This window comes from Erinaceus europaeus, chromosome 21, assembly GCF_950295315.1.
Source record: "Erinaceus europaeus chromosome 21, mEriEur2.1, whole genome shotgun sequence".
Taxonomy (NCBI): domain Eukaryota; kingdom Metazoa; phylum Chordata; class Mammalia; order Eulipotyphla; family Erinaceidae; genus Erinaceus; species Erinaceus europaeus.
In genome coordinates, this window is record NC_080182.1 from 12,355,441 (window position 1) to 12,374,708 (window position 19,268).

Sequence of the window (19,268 nt, forward strand, 5' to 3'; positions counted from 1 at the left end):
TAGACATCTGCAGACATGCTTCACCGCCCATGAAGCAACTCCCCTGCAGGTGGGGAGCCAGGGCCTGAATTGGGATCCTTACGCTGGTCCTTGTGCCTTGCACCACATGCGATTAACCTGCTGCACTACCGCCCGACGCCTGCATGTCAAATGCTATCACCAAGGAGAAACAGTTGGAGATAGAGTCCAAGTTGCACTACATATGATTTTCATAGGATATTTGACTTGCATTGATCATGCAGTAATAGACAGCAAGTAGCTTTGCTTTGCTTTTTCCACACAGCAGCCGAGGTTGAGCTCAGGGTTTCACACATGCACTTTACCACTGAGCCACCCCCCTTTCAATTTCTTCTTCTTTTTTTTTTTTTTTTGGTCAGAGAGAGCAAAACTCTGCTCCTGCTCCACCCTTCATGAAGTTAGTTCTCTTAGCTGTTCCCACATAAGGCCAGTGGTCAGCCCTGGGGTGCAGTGATGGAGATGTTCCCTAAAGAGTCATCTCCCTGGTCACAAGGCAACTACTTTTGGACCATGGTACAAGACTGTGATACCCAAGAAAACAGAAACAAAAGAGAAGAGCCCTGGCTGCCTTCACTTTCATTCTTTTTTAAAAAATTTATTAGTGATTTACAAAATTACATGTCAACAGGGGTATAATTCCATACCTGTCCCCACCAACAGAGTTCTGAATCCCCAACCCCTCCACTGCAAACCACCACAGTTCTCTGAAGGTTGTAGACATGGGTTAACTATCATCTCTACAACTATCCATCTACATTTGTACATCATTGGCCCCCTTTTTCTTCCAGGTCCAGTCCTCTCTTCCCCTGCAAGCCACACATAACCCTATTACTACATCCAAGTGTCCTCTCCCTGTTTCCTCCTCTTTCTGCCCATCCTGGTGAAGCTGGAGTTCAGAGCCCTCTTATTCTCTTCCTCCTATCACTTCTCCCTCACTGGGAGTTTGTATCAAAATTGTTGTTGGGGTGCAGAAGGTAGAAGTTCTGGCTTCTGTAATTGCTTCTCTGCTGGACATCAGTGTTAGCAGGTCGATCCATACCCCTAGCCTGCTTCTGTCTTTCCCTACTGGGGTAGGGCTCTGGAGAGCTAATGTTCCAGGACAAATTGGTGAGGTCGTCTGCCCAGGAGTCAGGATGGAATTATTGTAGCGTCTACAAGCTGGTGTTTGAAAGATGCCGCCTTCACTTTCTACCTTGAGAAAAATTCTAGTCCAGCCCTCAATGCAGGGTCGGTGTCCCGAGCAGAGCTATACAGATCAGTGCCCAGTAGGCTTCTTTGATCAGACTTGGAATTTTCTTATTGATGTTAACCTGATAAAATGTGATAGAGTTTGTCCTTTTAAAATATTATCTTGTATATTAAGTCATAATTTGACAATATTGATACTGTCATTGATATTAACAAGGGATTGGTAGGTAGCTTCTTGTTCTCCATAATCTTCAGATTAGGCATTGTATCAGTCCTGTGTTATAATAGTGCTGCCTCACAAACCCTCAGAGGTGTGCAGCAGTGAAGAGTCTAGAATGGGTGTGACTGAGGTGGCTGTGACATGAGCAGTAGCACGGACTTCCTCTCAGTGGACTCAAAGGCATGGTGCTCCTGCAGGAAACACCGAGTCGTGTCAAGACTTTGCATGCATCCTATTTATTTATTTATTTATTTATTCTTGGATAAAGAGAAACTGGGGGAGATAGAGAGAGGGAGAGAGGGGGGGGGAGAGACACCTGCAGCTCTGCTTCACCACTTGTGAAGCTTTCCCCCTGCAGGTGGGACCAGGGCTTTGAACCTGGGTCCTTGTGCATTGCAATGTGTGCGCTTAACCAGGTGCACCACTGCCTGGTCCCCATCATGTTTACTCATCTGTGATGGTTAAAGCAATTCTAGTATCAGAAGGGCAGAGAGTGGCCAAGATCTATCGTGGTGTATGAGAGGGGAAGAATGCAGATTCAATCCCCAGCACCACCATAAGCCAGAGCTGAGCAATGCTCAGGTCTATCTCTCCCTGTTTCTTCCTTTCTGTATCTCTCTTTCTCATTAAAATAAAACAAAGAAAGCAAAAAAAAAAAAAAAAGAAAAAGAAAAGAAAACTTGAAGGATGGTTCTATGTTTGCAAACTCCCCCCCCATCCCAATTACTCACATGACTCTCATTATATATATGTTTGCATGCCAGGCAGTGATGCATCTGGTTAAGTGCTCATATTACAGCGTGCAATGATCCAGGTTCAAGCCCTGGGTCCCCATCTGCAGGGTGGTGAAGCAGTGTGCAGGTGTCTCTGTCTCTCCCTGTCTATCTACCTCCCCCCGTATCATCCACATAGGTGTCTTATTCATAAAGAGAAAACTAGTCACATAAGCTCTCTCGCTACTTCCTACCCAGGGGGCAGTTTTGCTTCCTCTTCCTGCCCATCTCCCTCCAGGGGAAGTTTGTGAGGCAAGAAGACATTCTGGATTGTCAAGATTTGGGAAGGGGGTAAATCCAGCATCTAGTGGCTAGAGGCCAGTGATGCCGCAAAACATCCCACAATGGGCAGGACAGGCGCCCACAATAAAGAATCATTGCACCAAAGGGTCAGCAGCGCTGTATGCAAACCAACCACTGGAAACACAGAGAAAGAACAGGTTCAGTGACACCACAGGAGGAAATGCAAGAAAATCCTCTAGGACAAATGATCAGATTTTTTTTTTTTCACTAAGTTACAGTGGGGGGGGGGTGATGAGAGGATGGCAGACTGAGACTCTAAGCCACCTGAGAGGCGGCCTCTCAAATGAGTTGGTGCATTCAGGAGTCAGGCAGCCTGTGAAGAGAGAGAGCTGCAGGGAAGGCACAGGGAACATGTCCATCCTGCTTTTGGGGTGGCAGAAGGCAGGCGATGACATCGGGTGGGTGTGGAGAGCCAGGAGAGACCAAAGTGGGTAGAGGACAGATGCTTAAAAGAGAAAGGGATGAGATCAGGGAGGAGGAAATAACATGAGAGGGTTTAAGAAGAAAGAAAGAGCGAGGGAGGGAGGTAGACAGATAGGAAGGAAGAGAAGAAAGCAAAGGAAACTGGAAGTGCACTTCAGAAGGCTAAAATGAGGAGGGCGGAAAGAGGCAGGAGAGTTCCTGTGTGGAGGAGACGGGCCAGAGGTCAGGGCTAGGAGAGGGCTGGACAGTGGGCTAGGGCACAGCGAAGGCTCTCTTCTCCATTCTGCTGATCTAGGTCCCTGTAAGAGCTTCAGTCCTTCACTGGAAGGGGAGAGTCACAGTTACATCCAGAGTCAGTGCTCTCGTGCCTCCTGGAACAGAAGTCAGGAAAAAGCTGCTTCCCTGCCCTGAGCAGGAAGGCACAGGGGCACAGGCCACATCCATTAACAAGGATGTACAAAAGCACTGGAAGAGCCTGGCAGGCAGGGTCGGAGCCCCGCCAGGAGCCAGCGTAGGCAGGAACAGGAAGAGGATCCCTGCTGCCCAGGGCCGCACCCCCAAGTGGACACAGAGAGTCTGGGCTGGCCGGGTTGTGAGGCACGCAGGGTCTGTAGTTCACTGTAGAGCTGCTCTGGCCTGGGACAGGATTCTCTGCTCCAGTTTGGCATACTGTGGGAGGAGGGCCTCGTAGACCTGCACGGGTGAAAAGAACAGTTTAGAACACGGGGACCAAGTCCCTGCCACAGCACTCTGAAAACTGCAAACCACATATTCTTACAACCCATGTGCTTACAATTTCTTTTTGCAGGGCAAAAGAAAGAAAGTTAGTTTATGAGCTATAGCTTAAGATTTTTTAAAATACAGATAATGACAAGGTTAAAAAAAAAAGAATTCTGGGGAGTCGAACGGTAGCACAGCGGGTTAAGTGCAGGTGGCGCAAAGCGCAAGGACCAACGTAAGGATCCCGGTTCAAGCCCCCGGCTCCCCACCTGTAGGGGAGTCACTTCACAGGCGATGAAGCAGGTCTGCAGGTGTCTGTCTTTCTCCGCCCCTGTCTTCCCCTTCTCTTTCCATTTCTCTCTGTCCTTTCCAATAATGATGACATCAATAACAACAATAATAATAACCATAACAATAAAACAACAAGGGCAACAAAAGGGAATAAATAAATAAATATTTTAAAAAAAGAATGCTGGGGTCTAGGCTTTGGTATAACTGGTTAAGCACATGCATTACCAAGAGCAAGGAACAGGGTTCAAGCCCCCAGTCCCCACCTGTAAGGGGGAAGCTTCAGAAGCAGAGAATCAGTTCAGGGGGTTTCTCTTCCTCTTTCCCTCTCTATCTCCCCTTTCCCACTCAGGTTCTTTCTGACCTATCAAATAAAATCAGTGATATTTATTTTATTATCTTTATTTGATAGAAACATCCAAATATTGAGAGGAGGGGGGAGATAGAGAGGGAGAGAGACAGAGACACCTGCAGCACTACTTCACCACTTGCAAAGCTTTCCCCATGCATGTGGGGATGGGGGACTTGAACATGGGTCTTTGTCTACTATAATGTGTGCACTTAACCAGGTACACCACCACCTGACCCCCCAAAATCAATCACTTTAAAAAAAATCTTTAAAATAAAGAATTCTGATAAAGGTATATCAGGTATGTCTCACTGAATAGCTGGTGAGAGTTGGTAGTGCAGTCCTTGACTGTTTCTGTAGCAAGGTTCTTGAAAATGCCAGGATCCGTGATTCCAATTCTCTGAATCTCTTTAAAGCAAGGGGTCCTAAACATTAGATGCCAGGCCCACTAAGTCCTGTTTTGTTTTGTTTTTTAATTCACTAAATGAGGAAGAGAGAGGAGGAGGAGGAGGAGGGGGAGGAGGACAGCGAGAACCAGATCGTTGCTCTGGCCTATGCAATGCCAAGGATCAAATTCAGGGAGTCATGTTTGAGAGTCCAAGGCTTTGTCCACTGCACCCCCTCCCAGGCTGCACATCAAGGGTCTTCCTAAAAAACACAAAACATCATGACTCAGGTTACCAAGTCTCACACATTGGCTCTCAACTGGATGCAGGAAGGGTTGGGGAAACAGCAGAGACTTTCACATCTAAAGAACAGAAGTCCCAGCTTCAACCCCTATAAGCCAGAACTAAGCAGTGCTCTGCTTAAAAAAGAAAAGAAAAAAAAAGTACAGGGAGTTGTGCGGTAGCGCAGTGGGTAAAGCACACATGGCGTGAAGCGCAAGGACTGGCATTAAGGATCCTGGTTTGAGCCCCCAGGCTTCTCACCTGCAGGGGAGTCCCTTCACAGGTGGTGAAGCAAGTCTGCAGGTGTCTATCTTTCTCTCCCCTTCTTTGTCTTCCCCTCCTCTCTCCATTTCTCTCTGTCCTATCTAACAATGACAACAATAATAGCTACAACAATAAAAACAACAAGGGCAACAAAAGGGAAAGTAAATAAATAAAATTTAAAGAAAGAAAGAAAAAAAAAGTACAAACTTGCAGTCACAAAGTAAATAAGGCATGGAGATGTAGTGCTAAGAGAATAGATCTTAGAAGTTCATCACCAACTCACAGATATAAGTTGAAAAATCAGAGCAGAAGGGAAAACACAAGCAGAGCTTGGGCTTGGTATAAAGTAAAAGACTCTGGGGTAGGAGGAGGGTTCAGGTCCTAGAACATGATAGTGGAGGAGGATCTAGGTAGGGAGTTAGATTGTTATTTGGAAAACTGAGAAATGCTACACATGTACAAACTACTCTATTTTACTGTTGACTATGAACCATTAATCCCTCCAATAAAAAAATTGGTTCATCAGGAGTCGTATGGTAGCGCACACGACTAAGGTTAGGTGCAGGTGGCACAAAGTGCAAGGATTGGTGTAAGGATCCCAATTCAAGCCCCCGGCTCCCCACCTGTAGGAGAGTCGCTTCACAGGTGGTGAAGCAGGTCTGCAGGTGTCTGTCTTTCTCTCCTCCTCTCTGTCTTCCCCTCCTCTCTCCATTTCTCTCTGTCCATCCAACAACAACATCAATAACAATAATAACTACAACAATAAAACAACAAGAGCAACAAAAGGGAATAAGTAAATAAATATTTTAAAAAATAGTTCACTACAAAAAATTGTAACTATATAGGGGAATGTATGTTATCGTGGTGATCATTCTCCTGTGTGTACAAATCATCGTGCTGGGTACCTGAAATGGGTAAGATATATGTAAATCATAGCTCAACTTAAAAAATAAAACGCATGTGTACATTTTAAAGATTATCCAGATCATGTTAAGCGAGATAAGTCAGAAACAGAAGGATGTATATGGGATGATCTCACTCATAGAAGTTGAAAAATAAGATCAGAAGGGAAAACACTAAGCAGAACTTGGATTGGAGGTGGTGTATTTCATCAAAATAAAAGACTCTTGGGGGGGGGGGCGGGGTTCAGGTCCTGGGACATGATGGCAGAGGAGGACCTAGTGGGGGTTGAATTGTTATGTGGAAAACTGGGAAATGTTACACATGTACAAACTATTGTATTTTACTGTTGACTGTAAACCATTAATTCCCCAATAAAGACATTAAAAAAGATTATCTAGATCTCTGTAGAATTTTAAAAGCAGTGAGCTGCAAACTTACATATATACTAGTGTTCTGTGTAATAAACTTAACCCAAAAATCCATCAAAGGAAAAAGAACCAGGAAGAAAACACAACCTTCAATACCATGGTGGTGTGGTGTTCAGAAGATTCTGGGACAGCCAACGGCACTTAGCACCACAAGGAGCGGCAAAACTCGCACCGAGTGTTTGCTGCCTAGAAGGAGGCAGATGTTGCTATGTGTTACCCTAAACCTTTCCCCTACTACCTTCTTCCATGCTCGCCTCTAGCCAGAGAGGATGAAAGAGCCAGACGCTCCCTCAGCTTTCCTTACAGCCAGTGTTGATTGCATGGCCAGGCAGGCCTCCTTTAAAGGAGCTACAGACAGATCGGCAAGGGGGCACCTGGTCGAGCTCACATGTCACCATGTGCAAGGATCCAGGTTCAAGCCCCCAGTCTCCACCTGTAGGGGGGATGTTTCATGAACGATGAAGCAGGTCTGCAGGCGCCTTTCTCTCTCCCTCGCTTTTTTTTTATATTGCCACCAGGGACATCACTGGGGCTCGGTGCCTGCACTATGAATCTATCGCTCCCATGTGATCCTTTCTCCCCCCTTTCTAATTTTTATTAGATATGACAGAGAGAAATTGAGAGAGGGAGAGAAAGAGACCTACAGGCCTGTTTCACCACTTGTGAAGCAGACTCTTTGCAAGTGGGAAGCAAAGGTTGGAACCCGGGTCCTTGTTCTTGGTAATATATGTGCTTAACCACCCAGCCCTTGGTGTCTCTCTTTCTCTATCCCTATCTTCCCTTCTCATTTCAATTTCTCTCTGTCCTATCAAAGGAAAAGAAAAGAGGGATAGAGAGAAAGTAAGAAAGAAAGGAAGAAAGAGAGGGGAAGAGAAAAAAGAATGAGAGGAAGGAAGAGGGAAAAAAGAGAAATGAAGGAAGGAAGGAAGGAAGGAAGGAAGGAAGGAAGGAAGGAAGGAAGGAAGTTATAGATAGTTCAATATGTCTCTGATAAGCAAGACGTGTATGACGCGAGACTCTGGTTCACCCCACACTCAGAGTCCTGCCTATGGACACAGTGAAGGGGCAGACATTCTGCTCTCAGGGAATATGTAGAACTCCACCAACCACTGTGGCAGCCACAAGCCACAAATACCTCAGGACATCTGAGATGTGACTAATGCTGTGAGTATAAAGTGCGCAGTGAGATTCAAAAAGGCCATATGGTGCATCTCACAATATGTTAAGATGACAATAGGCATTTATTATTACTTTTTAAATTTTATTTATTAATGAGAGGGATAGGAGGAGAGAAAGTACCAGACATTACACTGGTACATGTGCTGCTGGGGATTGAACTTGGGACCTCATAGCTTGAGAGTCCAACACTTTATCCACTGCGCCACCTCCTGGACCACAACAATAGACATTATTTTTTGTTAAATGAAATAACACTATAATTATTTACTTACTGATTTTTTTTGGCTTAAACACAACAACAAGAATACTAGAAAACTTAAATCCAACCTGCACCATGAAGGCACTGCCCTCCCTGAGCTTTCTTGGCCTCAATCACTGCCTGGCTGTGTTGGGTCCAGACTTGGGGTCTGAGTGCTAGAAACCCCTCAAGTCTTCTGTTTAAATTGCAGGGTCTTTCCGTCACTACTGTAACCCAGGGAGAGGGAAGGGCCCACCCAGAAGTGCACCAACACTGAAAATACACCCAGGTAATCCATCTTGCTGTGAAATCAGCAAGATCTCAGTGGACAGCCGGGTTTCTCTCTTTTTCTTTCTTTTTTACTTTATGTATTTATTTAGGATAGATACAGACTGAAAGTGAGAGGGAAGGGGGAGATAAAGAGGGAGGAGGGCTGAGTGATAGTGAGCCTGGTTGAACACACAGGTTACCATGTTCAAGGACTCGGGTTTGAGCCCCTGCTCCCCACCTGTAGGGGGGGGAAGCTTCATAAGTGGTGAAGCAGGTCTGCAGGTATCTGTCTTTTTCTCTCCTTCTCTATCTCCCCCTTCCCTTTCAATTTCTCTCTGACCTATTTAATAAAAAAAGAAAAAAGAAAAAAAAAAGGGAAGGGGGTAAAAACGACCATCATGAAAGAGGTGGATTCACTGAGCCCCAGAGATAATACTGGTGGCATCTAAAAAAAAGAGGGGAGTCGGGCGGTAGCACAGCGGGTTAAGTGCGCATGGTGCCAAGTGCAAGGACCGGCGTAAAGATCTAAGTTCGAGCCCTGGGCTACTTACCTGCAGGGGAGTCGCTTCACAAGTGGTGAAGCAGGTCTGCAGGTGTCTGTCTTTCTCTCCCCCTCTCTGTCTTCCCCTCCTCTCTCCATTTCTCTCTGTCCTATCCAACAACAACGACATCAATAACAATAACTACAACAATAAAAAAACAAGGGCAGAAGAAGGGAATAAATAAATATTTTAAAAATATTTTTAAAAAAGAGTTATATGGGTGGGGAGCAGAGACACCTGCAGCACTGCTTCATCACTCATGAAGCTTCCCCATTGCAGGTGGGGACTGGGGACTTGAAACCAGGCCCTTGCACATAGTAATATGCACCCAACTGAGTGTACCAGCGACTAGCTCCAGTTTGGTCTCTCTTACTCTGTTCTCTTGATGATAATAAGATAAAGAACAAATTTTCCCTTTAATCAAGCACAAGAAAGTTAATGCATGGATCAAAGAAAAACTTCAGTTTTGGATAGAAAAAGGAATCTGTCTGGCTTTCACAATGTACGTGCTGTCTCCACAGTCTGATGTCTCTTACCTGAGAAACTCCTGGCATTGGGATGGCAGCTAACTTGGGACTTGGGGCTAACTTGAGAATCTCTGAGAAGCGCAGGTCTGTTCTAGCTGCAAGGCCTACAAGGAAAAGCTTATTACATTAGTGTAACCACAAAGGTAGAATTCATAAGAAATAGTGTTTTCTGTTTGGATATAATGATCTTCTAAAACTAGACTATGTAAGTAGTTACACAAAGCAGTAAATTTTCTTTAAAAAAATCATCAAACACACAAAATGCATTGTGCCATAATAAGACCATAAAGAAAAGGCTGGGTGTTGGGCGGTAGCGCAGCGAGTTAAGCACACATGGCTCCAAGCACAAGGACCAGCGTAAGGACCAGCGTAAGGATCCCGGTTCGAGCCCCTGGCTCCCCACCTGCAGGGGGGTTGCTTCACAGGCAGTGAAGCAGTTCTGCAGGTGTCTAACTTTCTCTCCCCCTCTCTATCTTCCCCTCCTCTCTCAATTTCTCTCTGTCCTATCCAACAACAACAACAGCAGTGACAACAATAACAATAATAACAACAACAAGGCAAGAAAAATGGGGAGAATGGTCTCCAGAAGCAGTGGATTTGTAGTGCAGGCACCAAGCCCCAGTGATAACCCTGGAGGCAAAAAAAAAAAAAAAGTGAAGTTAACAAAACAACAGTCTTGAAGCAAATGAACCAAACATCTTGACACAAGAAGCAGGATGATGAGAGAGAGGAGAACTAAAGAGTAAAAGGTTCATTACTTAATTTATTTATTTATTTTGCCTCCAGGGTTATCACTGGGGCTCAGTGCTAGCACTATGAATTCACTATTCCTGGTGGCCATTTTTTCCCTCTATTTTATTGGACAGGACAGAGATAAATTGAGGGAGACAAGAAGATACAGAGAGGAGAGAAAGATATGTCTAGAAAAAATATGTTTAAGTAGGTATGCTGAAAATGTAAGAGTAAACCTGTCAAGAACAGCAGGAAGCTTCAGGAGGACTTGGCACTTATGGTATCTGGACAGCAAGAGAATAGAGAAAGTTAACCATGCTGGAGGAAGAAAGCTTAGTCACCATGTGCTACTCCTGCCAGAAACCGCAGATAGCAAAGGAGATACCTTTTCTGTCTGGGAGCTTCGTCAGAGCCATGGACCTCTGTGGAGCTGTCCAAGGTCCTGGACTCCTTGAGTATGAAGTCTAACCTTTATGTCAACTTCCTGCAATGGCTGAAAAGATGGGTCTGGACTTCCTCCCTTGTCCTGCCCACCAGCTGGCCAGGCCCATGGCTTTGTGCCTCAGAGCATGCTCTGGGCTCTTCCCCAGGATCCCCGTGCTGAGCCTGACTCCGGTCAGTTTAATTAGGCTCCTGACTCGCCTATACCCACTTTCAGCAGAGAATAAAGGAACCGAGGATTTGGATCGGTTCTCATCTACTGGGAAAAAGGAAAATGAAGCAAACCTCCAAAGACTGGAGACATCCCCACCTTCTTTTTGCCCCCTCCTCAGCTCAGTGCCTCTACCTCTGCGCCAGAGGTGCCCGTCCCCTGTCCACCAACCTACCGTGGAAGGCCTGGTATGCAGAGCCCAGGCAGGCTGAGTTGGTGGTGTCTATGACATACACCGGGGCACCAAACACATCTGCCAGCACCTGGAAAGGACACAGCAGCTCTTAAGTGGCGAGGAGATCCTCGGAGGCAGCAGACGCTTGGGGGTGCATCTCCCAGCTCTCTCTCCTTAAATGTCTTCCTGACTCTTCCATTCTACCTCTTCTGCCTTAAGAAAAACTACATTTGGCCATAGGAGCCTGATGACAGCAGGGTCAGGATGGCATGGAGGAAGCCTTTGGTGGACGGCCATAACTTCCGTGTCTGTTCCTGCATCGTCTAAGCACGTTACCCACGGCACAGTGGAACAGGTAGGAAGTATGCTAAGCAGATGGCCAAGGAGAGGGCAGCTGGGTGTGAGACCAGTATCAGAAAGTTCAAACACACCAGGGCCAACAAGGGAATGTCTTATAGGGATTAAGATAAAAATTTCCAGTTAGGTCCCCCAAATTAAATTATATGACTTTAGCAGGGAGGACATATCTTAAAGGGGATCACAGGGAAAGACTCTGGGGACCTAGTTGACCTAGCTAAACATATTGTAGTAAATGCTGTGGATACCCAGCTGAAGCTCCTTCACTGGGCCTCCCCCAGCTGCTGTGAGTACTGGCTGCTCGTGGCTCACTCCCCCTCTCCTTGAAAGGATGGGACTCGACGAACAGAGGCCACTTATCACAGAAGGTCACTCTTTATTGCTTAAAATATTTATTTAGGGAGTCAGGTGGTAGCGCAGCAGGTTAAGCCACGTGGCGCAATGCGCAAGGACCGGTGTAAGGATCCTGGTTCAAGCCCCCGGCTCCCCACCTGCAGTGGAGTCGCTTCACAGGCAATGAAGCAGGTCTGCAGGTGTCTATCTTTCTCTCCACCTCTCTGTATTCCCCCCTTCTCTCCATTTCTCTCTATCCTATCCAATGACAGCAACAATAATAACTACAACAATAAAACAAGGGCAACAAAAGTGAATAAATATTAAAAAAAAGATTTATTCATAGGGCAGGTCCCTGTTCAGGCGCCATATGCCAGTCCCTGTTCGGGCACCATTTGCTGGGCTGGGCTAGCTTCACAGGTGGTAGAGAGACGACCAGGGACTCATGGCTGAGCTGGGAAGCAGTATCTCATTTATTAATCAGATACATCGCCTTTTATGCATCTCTTCACTGGAAGTGGCAAGGGAAAGGAAAATGACTAGGAGAGGGGGCGGAGCAAAAAAAGAGCAGGAACAGAACATAGAGAGCTTCCATCTAACCAGTGGGGATGAAACCAATCCCCTGCAGGCAGGGCGGGACCCAGATAAAACAGTGATTATGTAAATAGACCACATTGTAAGTAATACAAGCGAACCTAAAGTGATGATCAAAACAGAAGGTCTTATAAGCAGAATTTAGAAGCAGACCAACAGGCAGGGTGGTGGCACGTCCAGCTGAGTGCACACCACTCCCCAAATGCAGTACTTCGTGAGTGGGGAGGTGGTGTTCCAAGTCCCTCTCTCTCTCACTGTGTGTGTGTGTGTGTGTGTGTGTCTGTCTGTCTGTCTGTCTGTCTGTCTGTCTCCCCTCTCAATTTCTCTCTGCCCTATCATATAAAAAGTGAAATTTTAAAAAAGGGAAAGATGGTCACTGGGAGCAGTGGTTTCGTTGTGCAGGCACTGACCCCCAGCAACAATCCTGGTGGAAAAAAAAAACGCCATAGTACATAGCCCCCCAGGGTTATCCCGGAAGTGCTGGCACAATGAACCCAGCACTCTTGGCAGCCATTTTTCTTTCTCCCCTGCCCCCATTTTATTTGATAGGACAGATAAACTGAGAAAGAAGAGGGCAATAGAGAGGGAAAGAGAAAGATAAGACACCTCTAGACCTGCTTCACCACTCGTGAAGCTTCCATCCTGCAAGTGGGGAGTGGGGGCTCAAACCTGGGTCATTACACATAGAAGCATGTGCACTCAACAAAGTGCACCACTGCCCAATCCCCCCAAATTGATTTATTATTATTATTATTATTTTAATTGTATGAGAGCGAGAGACCAGAGCACCACTCAGGTCTGGTATACCATGATCTCAGGGGTTGAACCTGGGGCATCAGGCATGTGCTTGAATGCTGAGACCCTACTGGCCCACAGGAAGTTATTCTAACTCCCCAAGGCAGTCTGGAAGCTCCTTTAGCCAAGGTAGAGTCAAGTTTATGCTGTAATTCATGTGGCAGAACTCCCCATGGGACACAGCTCCAGTTGGCTGCAAGACAGTAGCACTCTTTTTTTTTTTTGCCTCCAGGCTCGGTGCTGGCACTAAAAACCCATGGATCCTGTGGACACTTTCCCCCCCATTTTATTGGATAGAACAGAGAGAAACTAAGAGAGGCGGGGGAGATAGAGAGGGAGAAAGAAGGGGCTGGGCGGTGGTACACCTGGTAAAGCGCACATAGTATGAAGTACAAGGACCTGAGCAAGGATCCCAGTTCTTTTTTTTTATTATTCCCTTTTCTTGCCCTTGTTTTATTGTTGTTGTTGGATAGGGCAGAGAGAAATTGAGAGAGGAGGGGAAGACAGAGAGGGGGAGAGAAAGACAGACACCTGCAGACCTACTTCACCACCTGTGAAGCGACTCCCCTGCAGGTGGGGATCCTGGGGCTCGAACCGGGAATCTTACGCCGGTCCTTGCACTTTGCGCCACCTGTGCTTAACCCGCTGCACTACTGCCCTACTCCTAGGATCCCAGTTCTAACCCTCAGTTGCTCACCTGAAGGGGGTTGCTTCACAAGCAGTGAAGCAGGTGTGCAGGGATCTATCTTTCTCTCTCTCCTCTATCTTCCCCTCCCCTCTCAATTTCTCTCTATCCTATCAAAATAATCGAAAAAATGACCACAGGGGCAGTAGAGGCAGGCACCAAGCCCCAGTGGTAAACCTAGAGGCAAGAGAGAGAGAGAGACAGAGACAGAGAGACAGAGAGAGAAAGAGAGAGACCTGCAGACCTGTTTCACCACTTGTGAAGCTCCCCTCTTGCAGGTGAGGAGCCAGAGGCTTGAACCCAGATCCAGGTGCATTACTGCCCGGCCCTCGACAATAGCACTTCTTTCAATCTCTCAGCCCAACCTGCGTCCTCACTACCTTTCTCCTGGGCAAACTCTCTCACCTAATCATTAAGAGAGTTACTGATTGTCCTTCCAGCTTCTGTTTCTAGAGCATCTTACTGTGGTGGGAGATCTTCAGAGGAAACAGAAACAGGTGCATTACAAGTCAACAAGCCAAGGAGGTCTCAGGTCAGTTTCAAAAATGCTCAGTGACCCAAAAAGACACTGACAGCTTCATATTGTGACAGCCTAGGTGTCAGAGTTCTGGAGGCTGACTCCACTTCTGGTCGAATATTTCTGGAATAATGGCATACCAGGAGAAAGACAAAATCCAGTGACTGTGTTGCAAGAGGAATGGCCGGGAGAATCAAGGTGTTTATACTGGAAGACACTAGGGGTGGAAGGTCTGCCATTTGGATGAGCACTTATGTGAGTCCACAGGCCAGGGCTGGCATCTCAGAGTGGAGCGATAAAAGGGCAACAGATGTCTCCTGAGTGTCAGGCAGAACCTACTTTCAGTATGAACCGTGAGGCAATGCTTTCTGGGAGAGGGGCAGCTATGAGTTCCCATCTTCAGGAGTGGGGACCGATGGAGGCTGTCGTTACCAGAGAGTCTCTGGCTCTCAAACTACAGATGGAGAGATGGCTGACCAGGTATGTCATATGTCACGTGCCTTGCCTTGGATGCAGCCCAGGCCTGGACCCTCTACCGCCAGGAGATGTTATGGCACTAGAGGCAGCTCAAGAGACGTGGCATCTATCCTCTCTCTCTCCCTCCCTCTCTCTCCCTCTCTCTCTCTTTCTCTGTATCTGAGAGAAGAAGTGGCCTGGAACAGTGAAATCACTCATGTATGAGCCTATAAAAAATTAAAAGGGGTCACACCTGACCTCCCATCTAAAGGTGTCTAGGAGCTGCCCCTCCAGACTCTTGAGATAAACTACGAAGTGACTGAAGTGATTTTCTCTCAGCCCTGAGAGCATCAGATCTCAGGGTCCTGACGTCTGGCTAAGGTTCCCCTACCTGCATATAAGCTGTATTTCCCTTTTGTTGTGTGGGTTTTATTCACTGTCTTATGAACTCAGTCAGATTAATAGTTTGGGGGACAACTGGTAACATCTGTTCCTCATGGAAATAAACAAAGTTGAAAATAAACAGATGTAGGGTGGGGGAGACAGCATAATGGTTATGCAAACAGACTCTCATGCCTGAGGCTCTGAGGTCCCAGGTTCAATCCTTCACACCACTATAAGCCACAGCTGAGAAGTGCTTTGGTCTCCACCTCTCAGCACCCCTCTTTCATAAAAAAAATAAATAAATAAAAGGCAGTAACAGATACAGAAGAGGACTGAGTAGGGCCTCCAACCATCACTTACCTGTAAGATGTCTTTGTTGTGCGATGCACCGCCAGTGGCCAAAATCTTTGTCTTGGGCACTATAGGGAGAAAAGGAAAAATGAATGGCCGTGGCCTATTCCCCAGGGGGAAAAGCCACCGAAGGGCTTTGTTGGACCCTTTTTTTATCCCCATGGACAGGAGCGGTGGCGGAGTGGGGGAGCGGGAGGGGAGGAAAGATCCCGAGCTGCCTCTGTTCCTGCAGGCCTGTCAGGCATACATTGCTTGTGAGGCTGTTGCCCTGACCACCTTTAACTGCCACAGAGTTTTTCTTTTCTTTTTTCTTTTTTTGGTCATTTAGGGCCCCACTGGGATTTGTGCCTGTGTGATTCTACTGTTCCCAGCAGATTCTTCTTGTTATTTTTTCCCAGAGGGCAGTAGGGGCTGATGGGGAGGACACCACAGCACTGCTCCATCACTTGTGAAGCTTCCCCCTTTGTGCTGTGCTCCTGTGGGGTGGCCAAGTGCTTGAATCTGGATCCTTGCACATATAAAATGTGTGCTCTGGGGGCTAGGTGGTAGCACAGTGGGTTAAGCACACATAGTGCGAAGCACAAGGACCGGCATAAGGATCCCAGTTCGAGCCTCCGGTTCCCTACCTGCAGGGGGGTCACTTTGCAAGTGATGAAGCAGGTCTGCAGGTATCTGTCTTTCTCTCCCGCTCTCTGTATTCCTCTCCTCTCTCAGATTTCTCTCTGTCCTGTCCAACAACAATGGCAGCAACAACAGTAACAACAATGGGAAAAATGGCCTCCAGGAGCAGTGGATTCATAGTGCTGGCACCAAGCCCCAGCGACAACCCTGGAGGCAAAAAGACAAAAAAAAAGTGCTCTACCAAGTGAGCTATCTTCCAAGACTACCCCCCCCCAAAAGATATTATTTAGTTAGAGATATAGGAGAAGAGAGAGAAAGAGATACAGACATCACTCTGGTGCATGCACTGCTGGGGATCAAATTTGGGTTCTTATGCTTGAGTGTCCAAGGCTTTATCCACTGTGCCACCTCCCAGACTACACCCCATCTCTCCATTCCCTTTTAAAAGAAGGCTTTATAAAAAGATATTTTGGTGGGGCAGGCAGTAGCACACCGGGTTAAGTGCACATAGTGCCAAGCGCAAGGACAGGCTCAAGGAGGCCAATTGGAGCCCCCGATTCCTCACATGCTGGGGGGTCATTTCACAAGTGGTAAAGCAGGTCTGTGCAGGTATCTATCTTTCTCTCCCCCTCTCTGTCTTCCCCTCCTCTCTCCATTTCTCTCTGTCCTATCAAACAACAACAATAATAATAAAAACAACAACAACAATGGAGAAATGGCCAGCAGGAGCAGTGGATTCATAGTGCAAGCACCAAGTCCCAGGAATAACCCTGGAGGAAAAAGAAAAGATATTTGGGGGGGACAGGAGATAACTAATTCAGTAGAGTGTACACTTTACCATGTGGAAGGGCTTGAGTTCAAGCCCTTGGCCACCCCATGGGAGGACCTGCATGGGGCGGGGAAGAAAGAAGCTTCACAAACAGTGGAGCGGAGCTGTGGCGGCTCTTGCTCTCTCTGTCTTTCTATCTGAATAGGATAAAAGCAAAAAGCAGTCTAGGAGTGGCCAAGCCATGCACACGCAAGGTCCTGGCTCTTCAAAATGCTCTTTTTCATGTTACGAGAGTATGCACAAGAGAGAGACCAGATCACAAGCTCTGGGGCCTTCACTCAGTGCTAGGCTCGATCCTGGGGCCTCAGGCATGCCAGTCCTGCACACATGTGCCAAGTCACCTCCCTGGACACCCAAACATGCATCGTAATAGAACCATTAAGAGCCTTCGTCATTAAGACTGGTCTGCCTGCGAGGCTCCAAAACAGACCCCCAAATGACCAATGACCCCTGGCTCCTGCATGTTACCCCTGCATGGAGTCCCCACTTGTGTTTACTAGGGCTGAGTAACTAGGGTGCTGGTCTGTGGCCAGCAGGACACTGTGCAGATGAAAACAAAAATGTCAACTTGTAAAGGAATGATTGGATTTGAATTATATTTTACTTATTCTGATTTTAATTATAATCGATAGAATAATACTTTGCAGAGGAATGTAACGTGCACTCAACCAGGTGTGCCACCACCCGGGCCCCTTTGAGGTGGAATGTAATGTGGCCAGAAAATACTTTTGCAAACAATTTTGGCACACTGTTGGTGAAAATGAAAAAAGATGCAACCCTTATGGGAAATAGTATGAAGAGTTTTAAGCAAATAAAAATGGAAATACTAGGGAATTGGGCGGTAGCTCAGCGGGTTAAGCGCACATGGTTATAGCCATTCCTGGTCTGTGCAAATCACTGCACCCTCCACCCAAGTCCTGTGCTCTCCTCTTCAACCCCCATAACCACCATGGTTTTCACAGAGTCTGGGAGACAACCTGGTCCCCATTTTCCATAGACTCATTAATTTAGTCATCTATATTCTGCATAGGATTGAAATCATCCAGCAGTTATCCTTTGTTTCTTTTGCTTTGTATTTATTTATTTATTTATTTATTTATTTATTTACTGCTCAGCTCTGGCTTATGGTGGTGCAGGGGGATTGAACCTGGGACTTGGGAGCTTTGAGCATAAGAATCTCTTTGCATAACTACTATGCTGTCTATCCCCCCCCACCCTCCTTTGCTTCCTTAGTGTGAGCACGTCTATTTCCATCCATTCTGCTCTATAATACAGTCTCTTCCTGTCGGACTGCTGAGCAGGATTGCATTTCCTGCGTCTCATGACTTCTTGATATAGTTCTCAGCGCTTGGGCGTTTAGCTGCTTGCGTATTGTGCTGCTGTGAACAGAGCAGCTATGGGGCGCGTACATTCTTCCACAGCAGTGCTTCCCTGTGCTTTGGGCACATGTCCTAGAGAGACAGTGCTGGCTTTATTCATTTTCCCTTTTGTTGTCCTTGTTTTTTTATTGTTGTTGTAGTTATTGTTGTCGTTAGTGATGTCCTTAGGTAGGACAGAGAGAAATGGAGAGAGAAGGGGAAGACAGAGAGGGGGAGAGAAAGACAGACACCAGCAGACCTGCTTCACTGCTTGTGAAGTGACTTCCCTGCCAAAAGTTTAGATTTTTTTTTTTTTTTGCCTCCAGGGTTCTCAGTGGTACTTGGTTCCTGCACTACGAATCCACTGCTCCTGGAGGCCATTTTTTCCTTTTTTTTTTTTTGTTGCCCTTGTTATTGTTGCAGCTGTTGTTGGCTAGGACTGAGAGAAATCAAGAGAGAAGGAGACTACAGAGAGGGGGAGAGAAGAACAGACACCTGCAGACCTGCTTCATTGCTTGTGAAGTGACCCCCATGCAGGTAGGGAGCCGGGGGCTTGAACTGGGATCCCTACTCCGGTCCTTGTGCCTTACGCCATGTGTAATTAACCCGCTGCACTACTGCCCGACTTCCCAACCGCTTAGAATTTTGAAAGGCTTGTCAAAGCATACACACACACACACGCACGCACGCACGCACGCACGCACACACGCACACACAAACAAACTAGTACTTAGACCTGGCAAGCAGCTTAGTAGCTAAGGCACCAACTCTCAAGCATGAAGTCCTGAGTCCTATCTCCAGCACTGCATGTTCCAGAGTGATGGTTTTCTTTTCCTCTCTCATAAACAAACAAACAAACAAATAAAATAAAGCAAGGGGCCAGGCGGTGGCGCACCTGGTTAAGCACTCACATTACACTGTGCAAAGATCCGGGTTCAAGCCCCTACCTGCATGGGGAAAGCTTCACAAGTTGTGAATCAGGGCTACAGGTGTCTCTCTGTTTCTTTTCCTCTCTACCTCCCTCTCCCCCTCTCAATTACCCACTGTCTCTATCCAATAATAAATAAATTTAAAAAAATTAAAAAATAAATCAATAAACCTTTTTTTAATAAGATAAATCATCACAAA

At 46.6% G+C, this 19,268-nt stretch overlaps 1 protein-coding gene across 6 annotated transcripts in view; it reads right to left on the reverse strand.

Moving 5' to 3' along the window:
* Positions 1-2,685: 2,685 nt before the first annotated feature.
* Positions 2,686-19,268, reverse strand: part of XYLB (xylulokinase) — a 61,842-nt gene continuing 45,259 nt past the window's right edge. For 4 of the 6 annotated variants that reach the window (XM_060180419.1, XM_060180415.1, XM_060180416.1 and 1 more), the window contains 5 exons: positions 15,342-15,400; positions 10,861-10,948; positions 9,311-9,405; positions 4,595-4,690; positions 2,686-3,618 (listed from right to left, as the gene is read on the reverse strand). In XM_060180419.1, the coding sequence (XP_060036402.1) occupies positions 3,541-3,618; positions 4,595-4,690; positions 9,311-9,405; positions 10,861-10,948; positions 15,342-15,400 (416 nt within the window). In that variant the 3' untranslated portion in view covers positions 2,686-3,540. The other 2 variants (XM_060180414.1, XM_060180417.1) reach the window with 2 other exon arrangements.